The sequence below is a fragment of the Periophthalmus magnuspinnatus genome, chromosome 21 (assembly GCF_009829125.3).
Source record: "Periophthalmus magnuspinnatus isolate fPerMag1 chromosome 21, fPerMag1.2.pri, whole genome shotgun sequence".
Classification (NCBI taxonomy): Eukaryota; Metazoa; Chordata; class Actinopteri; order Gobiiformes; family Gobiidae; genus Periophthalmus; species Periophthalmus magnuspinnatus.
In genome coordinates, this window is record NC_047146.1 from 4,414,424 (window position 1) to 4,421,989 (window position 7,566).

At 40.8% G+C, this 7,566-nt stretch overlaps 2 protein-coding genes across 2 annotated transcripts; both read left to right on the plus strand.

The window, feature by feature from the left end:
* Positions 1-272: 272 nt before the first annotated feature.
* LOC117389497 (trace amine-associated receptor 13c-like) lies at positions 273-1,321 on the plus strand. Its single transcript, XM_033987180.1, has 2 exons — positions 273-436; positions 508-1,321. Exons 1-2 carry the CDS (start codon positions 273-275, stop codon positions 1,319-1,321), a joined length of 978 nt encoding a protein of 325 aa, XP_033843071.1.
* A 4,973-nt stretch (positions 1,322-6,294) lies between these two features.
* On the plus strand, positions 6,295-7,343 carry LOC117389498 (trace amine-associated receptor 8c-like). Its single transcript, XM_033987181.1, has 2 exons — positions 6,295-6,458; positions 6,530-7,343. The coding sequence occupies exons 1-2, from the start codon at positions 6,295-6,297 to the stop codon at positions 7,341-7,343; spliced, it is 978 nt and encodes a 325-aa protein (XP_033843072.1).
* The last annotated feature ends 223 nt before the right edge of the window (positions 7,344-7,566 follow it).

Consider the following 7,566-nt stretch of genomic DNA (forward strand, 5'->3'; position numbering starts at 1 on the left):
GGTATCTTTGCTAATGCCCTTCTGTGCTGTGCTCATGAAATGATCCATGTGCCCACTTATCTTATGATGCCTGACATGAGCTTCCATGTTGTGGAGAGACAGGTTATTGGCAACTACATTTTCGCAAACTTCAGGGAGGCCCAGTGGACACACACAGGAAACAGTGCTGTAGATGGGAGGGTTTGTTAAGGATGAACCCAAAGACTACATAAATATCACACATCAGTGAATTCAAGAGCAGACGTCTTGTGAATCAACCTGCATCTGCAACCATGGAAACAACTGAACTGTGCTTCCCAGAGCTTCACAACATCTCCTGCAGAAAGCCCCAGCCTGCTCCATCAGACGCTCTACTGTCCTACAACCTGCTCTCTCTAATATCTCTGCTCACAGTGACAATGAATCTACTGGTCATCATCTCCATTGCACACTTCAGGCAAAGCGTTGCTCATTATTTGAATCTTGTTAATGAAGTTGTTCTGTCATTTGAAAATGTTCTCTTTTCAGGCAGCTTCACAGTCCTACCAACCTGCTAATCCTGTCTCTGGCTGTCTCAGATTTCCTCGTTGGCCTTTTATTGATTCCGGTTGAAATCCTTTTAACAGAAGCCTGCTGGATCGTGGGAAGTACTCTATGTGCTTTGTATTATATGACAGACTTTACCATATGTTCTTCCTCGATTGGTAATATTGTGCTCATTTCAGTTGATCGTTATTTAGCCATTTGTGATCCATTACATTACAATACCAAAGTGACAGTAAACCGGGTTAGGTTCTGTGTTTGTGCTTGTTGGCTCTGTGCTCTCATCTACAATAGTCTGATTTTAAAGGATTTTCTCATTGATCCTGATGCACACAGTTCATGTTATGGAGAGTGTGTGGCGGTGCTCAACCATGTTACCGGAAATGTTGATTTTGTGTTTACCTTCATCAGTCCTATCACTGTCATTGTGGTTCTGTATGTGAGGATTTTTATGGTGGTCGTCTCTCAAGCTCGTTCAGTGCAGTCTAAAGTCGTGACTTTGCATCAAACTGTGACTATGTCGGCCAGAAAATCAGAGCTAAAAGCAGCTAGGACACTTGGAATAGTTATTTTAGTTTTCATATCATGCCTGTGTCCCTATTACATCCCATCCTTCACTGGGGAGGACACTGTAGTCAGCAGCACTGCTACACCTCTTGTTACATGGTTATGGTTCTTTAACTCCTGTGTAAACCCTTTTGTCTATGCATTATTTTATCCCTGGTTTAGAAAATGTATAAAACAAATTGTAACATTGAAAATAGTGCAGCCCCATTCTTCTCATGCAAATATTCTTTGAGAGAACATGAAAGTTAGTATTTATTTTATGTAAAGTGTGTTGAATGTGCACATTTAACAAGTCACAATCCAGTATTTTGAATTCATGTCTTTTAATAACACATTTAAAAAACTAATAGAATGAGAGTCTATAGAGAATGAGGGCAGAACAAAAATGTAACCAGGGAAGATTTTTAGTCTCTATTTTTATGAGCTTTATCTCTGTCTTAGGATCTGCATGAGGATTTTCAGGGTGTGTGTCAGGGTCATTCTGTGCAGTCTAAATATGAGTGATTTTGCAGCACACTTCAATAAAATAAAAGTAGCCAAGACCCTTAAAATGTTATTGTGCTTTTTATAATGAATCTCTGTTCATGTAGTTCTTCACACCGGAAGGAAAGATCCCTGAGAAGATTGTTTTGTTGATGCTGTGTGATAACTCCTGTCTCAACCCCTTCTGTTTGTTTTTCCTGTCCCAGCTTTAGGAATTATATGAAACTCATTGATACCATGAAAATACTGAACCCCATTCTATAAATCATACAACTGAATTTGATGTTATTTTACTGAGGAAGTTTGTAAAGTTGTTTGCACATTAACAAATGTTACTTGACCTGTTTTTCATGTCTGTGAACAATAACATGTTCTGGCCTTCAAGTTTATCTGGATTTTGCACATTTGAGTTGGTATTTTTGTTTTATATACTACAAACACACACACACACACCACACCACTGATAACGACATGCTCAAATGTGAGGCCTTCTTAAATGTAAATAATAGTCTCCGTTAATGTTCCGTTTGTGAATAAACCTTAGTTATTGCTCACTGACTTATTGTCATGCAAAACAGAGATGCATGCTCCTGTTAGACATTAGACAACACATTTCTTTTTCTGTTTTCTACTTCTTTTAACCTCTAACATTCTGCATGCCTATGCAAAGCTTCACTTTAATAACTTGCATGCATATGGTGGGGATCATCTTGCATTTGTTTTCTATTGGTCATAAAATTATAGTTACTAGACATAGAGTCCAATGAGTGTGTGCGAGCCCAGCTACAGTCTTCACTCTTGGTTCTGCACCAAGGCGAAGTCCAGCTGGAGAGGCATCTCAAAGAAATTATTTTACTAGTGCTATCAGTGGGCACTATACACCTTGGCAGCATCTGTGAACATCTCTATGTAGTGTGGACTCCACCCACACACACTTTCTGCTGTAGGTGACCCGGGGTAAGCAGAGTCTGTGGTCCTCCAGGGCTGCCAGGGACAGTCACTGCTCTGTCTGTCCCTCGTAGGATGCAGATGGGGCTGGGTCCACCAGCGTGGGAATCTGCACATGTGAAGTAGACCCTGCTGTAGCACTGGATAGGCCAAAGACATCATACTCAAGGCAAATGATGGAGCAGCCATAGAGCTTGATGAGATCAACCCTCTCTCTGATAGGACCTAAGGTGCTCATTGAACAAAATCATTTTTGAACAAAATTAAATTTCTCTCACTTTAGATGAACAGTATTTATTTGTTCTCTTTGCTCATTGACTCTGCAAAAATTCACAATGTTATTCACAATGGCTCGATAAAAACACAGGTAATGCAGTTCTAGTGGAATCAACTCCACCCAAATTCAAATTTGAATCTGACACATGGGTAAACAAAAAAGGTAGTGGTGTGACAGGTGATTTTAATGTACATGTGGATAATGTGTTTGATAGAAATGCTAAAGAGCTCAGTTCTGTCCTTGAAACCTTTGGTCTGACTCAGCATGTCAGCAAGCCCACCCACACCTGAGGGCTCACTCTGGACTTGCTCATCACAAAAGGAGTAAATATTTGTCAATGTGGTGGATGTTGCTCTGTCTGATCATTTACGTGTCTTTTTTGACCTGTCTGTTATTCCCAAACCAGCGGCTGGTCCTGCAGTTGTTCGAAGGAGACACATAAATGATAACACAGGTGCACTGTTCATGGAAATGTTACACTTTGAAAGTGCCTCATGTTCTAGTGTTGATGATTGGTTGAACTCTGTGACTTCAAGTGTTTTGAATGTTGCAGAAAGCACCATGGAGGAATGATGACTCAGTCAGGGCACAGAAAAGGGAGTGACAGAGGGCCGAGTGGGAATGGAGCAAGTCAAAACTCCAGGTTCATTATGAGATTTCCAGAGAAAAGATGCACATGTACAACCACAGTTTATGTAGAACAAGGCAAAGGTATTTTTCTGACATTATTGGAAGTTGTAGTAACAACTCTCGTGTCCTGTTTGCAACAGTAAACAGATTAACAAACCCTCCAGCTCTGCTGAGGATAGAACTAATTTCCACATCTAAGTGCAATGAGTTTGCAGTATTCTTTAATGACAAGGTTCAGGGCATTAAAAATGCCATCAAGCCCACGACACAAATAACAAACCAGCACCCACCTAGACACTTAGAACTGATTTGCTTTGCACCTGTAACTGATAAAACTGTCCAAGAGATCATTACCAATCTGAGTTCATCTACATGCTGCCTCGATGTGTTGCCCACTAAATTTCTAAAGTCTGTGCTCAACAGTTTGCTATCACCACTCACTTGTATAGTTATCATGTCACTTCAATCTGGAACATTCCCAAGAGCTTTGAAAACTACGGTTATCAAGCCTCTCCTAAAGAAGAGCAGTCTTGATGCCACAATATTGAACAATTACCGACCGATCTCAAATCTGCCGTTTTTAGGCAAAGTCCTTGAAAAAGTTGTTTACCAACAGTTTATTAACTTTCTCCAAATGAACAACTCCTTTGATGTTTTCCAATCAGGTTTTAGACCCACCACAGCACTGAGACTGCTCTTATCAAGGTGACAAATGACATCCGCCTGAACAGTGATGTAGGCAAAGTCTCAGTCTTGATCCTGTTAAATATGAGTGCTGCATTTGACAATGTGGCTCATGGGATTCTTTTACAGAGACTAGAGGACTGGGAGGGCATCTCTGGTATGGCACTAAACTGGTTCATGTCCTATTTAGAATATAGGGAGTACTTTGTTGAAATTGGAAATTGTCTGTCAGATAAAATGTCCCTGACCTGTGGGGTGCCCCAGGGGTCAATCCTGGGACCCCTGCTGTTCAGTCTCTACATGTTGCCGTTAGGCCAGTTAATACACAGCAATAATATGTCCCACCACAACTATGCAGATGACACTCAGATCTATGTCTCACTGCAGCAGGTGAATATGGACCAGTGGACTCACTCTGCCACTGCATCCAACAGATCAGTGTGTGGAGGCAAAACAACTTTCTCCAGATAAATTCAGACAAGACTGAAGTCATAGTCTTTGACCCACAGAAACATAGAGAAAGTGTCAGCAGTCACCTCCAGTCTCTCTCTCTAAAACCTTCAAATCAGGCTAGAACTCTAGGGGTAATAATGGACTCAGAGTTTAACAGCCACATCAAACCAATTACATCTGCAGTTTTTTTACCACCTAATAAACATTGCAAAAATCAAAGGTAAACTGTCAAAACCAGACTTGGAGAGACTTGTCCATGCATTTGTCTCCAGTAGGTTATATCACGCAGGTGAAAAACTGGACTCACCTGCAACACAAGAAAACACAGCCAAACTCCTTGTCCCGGTGAATACATAAAGTTTATTGGTAATAAAGAGCTTGCGTGTCTTCTAGATGAACAAAAGAAATGAACAAACAACCAAATAAACACCAACCCAAACTGAACACAGGGAGAACATATAGGCTATGCCTCTGATTACTAACGAACGTCAGGCATTAGGATCTGTATAAGAATTTTCAAGGGTGTGTCAGGGTCATTCTTTCCAGTCTAAATATGAATGATTTTGCCGCACACTTAAATGAAATAAAAGCAGCCAAGATTCATAACACACACAAACCACACACACCACATTCCGCCACTGATAAAGACACGCTCAAACTTTCATGCCTTCATTTATGTAAATGTTATTGTACAACACACCACAATGTCTTGTTGGTATTTGTCCAGGACCTGTAGGAGGCACTGGGGTAGTTTGCAGCAGGTGTGAACCATCTGTGATGAGAAGCTCCTCCAAATTCGAGAGCATGGTTCTCGACAGGAGCATTGGGTAATGACCGAAAGGACAAGATCGTGGATACAAGTGGTCAAAATGAGCTTCCCAACTCAGAGTGACTTGGTACTCCCTAAGAGATAGGGTGAGGAGCTCAGTCACACGGGAGGAGCTCAGGGTAGAGCCACTGTTCCTACATGTTGAGAGGACCCGGCTGAGGTGGCTAGGGCATCTGTTCCAAATGCCTCCTGGACGCCTCCCTGGAGAGGTGTTCTTGGCACGTCCCACTGGGAGAAGGCCCCAGGGAAGAACCAGGACATGCTGAAGGGAGCTGGAGAAACTGTTTGTTGAGAGGAAATTCTGGGCTTCCCTGCTGAAACTGCTGCCTACACGACCCGGCCCCGGTAAAAGCGGAAAAAATTGGATGGATGGGCATTTATAAAATAATAAAATAAGGTCATAGAATAAAATACACTTAAATACAAAATACATGGAAAGAATAACAGTGCAAATCTAACAGGGTGAATATATAGTGAAATAAGTTATAACTATAATCTAAATGTCTACTTCTCTCATAAACAATGATATAAATGTTGAAACTAGCAAAAAAGTTAAAAGTTACAAACGTGTTTGTTATCTTGTCATTGCAAAAAAAAAGAAATAAAATAACGTGAATTTTCCAGAGTAATAATTTGCTTTCCTGGCTTCCTCCATCAGTTTCAAAACCCTGGATGGAGAAGCTAAAGCTACACATAAGAAACACCAGAACTTTGATATTTAGTGAGTGATTGAAAACAGCAACTACATTTTTGCAAACTTCAGGGAGGCCCAGTGGACACACACAGGATATAGTGCTGTAGATGGGAGGGTTTGTTAAGGATGAACCCAAAGACTACATAAATATCACACATCAGTGAATTCAAGAGCAGACGTCTTGTGAATCAACCTGCATCTGCAACCATGGAAACAACTGAACTGTGCTTCCCAGAACTTCACAACATCTCCTGCAGAAAGCCCCAGCCTGCTCCATCAGACGCTCTACTGTCCTACAACCTGCTCTCTCTAATATCTCTGCTCACAGTGACAATGAATCTACTGGTCATCATCTCCATCGCACACTTCAGGCAAAGCATTGTGCATTATTTGAATCTTGTCATTTAACTTGGTCTGTAATTTGAACATGTTCTCTTTTCAGGCAGCTTCACAGTCCTACCCAGCTGCTAATCCTGTCTCTGGCTGTCTCAGATTTCCTCGTTGGCCTTTTCTTGATTCCAGTTGAAATCCTTTTAACAGAAGCCTGTTGGATCCTGGGAAGTACACTATGTGCTTTGTATTATATGACAAACTTTACCATATGTTCTTCCTCAATTGGTAATATTGTGCTCATTTCAGTTGATCGTTATTTAGCCATTTGTGATCCATTACATTACAATACCAAAGTGACAATAAACCGGGTTAGGTTCTGTGTTTGTGCTTGTTGGCTCTGTGCTCTCATCTACAATAGTCTGATTTTAAAGGATTTTCTCAGTGATCCTGATGCACACAGTTCATGTTATGGAGAGTGTGTGGTGGTGCTCAACTATGTTACAGGAAATGTTGATTTTGTGTTTACCTTCATCAGTCCTATCACTGTCATTGTGGTTCTGTATGTGAGGATTTTTATGGTGGTCGTCTCTCAAGCTCATTCAATGCAGTCTAAAGTCATGACTTTGCAGCAAACTGTGACTATGTCGGCCAGAAAATCAGAGCTAAAAGCAGCTAGGACACTTGGAATAGTTATTTTAGTTTTCATAGCGTGTTTATGTCCCTATTACATCCCATCCTTCACTGGAGAGGACATTGTAGCTAGCAGCACTGCTACACCTCTTGTTACGTGGTTATGGTTCTTTAATTCCTGTGTAAACCCTTTTGTCTATGCATTGTTTTATCCCTGGTTTAGAAAATGTATAAAACAAATTGTAACATTGAAAATAGTGCAGCCCCATTCTTCTCATGCAAATATTCTTTGAGGGAACATGAAAGTTAGTATTTATTTTGTCTGAAGTGTGTTGAATGTGCACATTTGAGACGTCACAATCCAGTGTTTTGTATTCATGTCTTTTATCACATTTAAAAAGCTAATAGAATGAGAGTCTATCAGCTCTATCCCTGTCTTAGGATCTGTATAAGAATTTTCAAGGGGTGTGTCAGGGTCATTCTTTCCAGTCTAAATATGAGTGATTTTGCAGCATA

Excerpts from the sequence above, each read along its gene's own strand:
- LOC117389498 (XM_033987181.1), top strand. The coding sequence starts at position 6,295 with ATGGAAACAACTGAACTGTGCTTCCCAGAACTTCACAACATCTCCTGC. Across the intron at positions 6,459-6,529 it reads ATCTCCATCGCACACTTCAG|GCAGCTTCACAGTCCTACCC; the intron begins GCAAAGCATTGT and ends TTCTCTTTTCAG.
- LOC117389497 (XM_033987180.1), top strand. The coding sequence starts at position 273 with ATGGAAACAACTGAACTGTGCTTCCCAGAGCTTCACAACATCTCCTGC. Across the intron at positions 437-507 it reads ATCTCCATTGCACACTTCAG|GCAGCTTCACAGTCCTACCA; the intron begins GCAAAGCGTTGC and ends TTCTCTTTTCAG.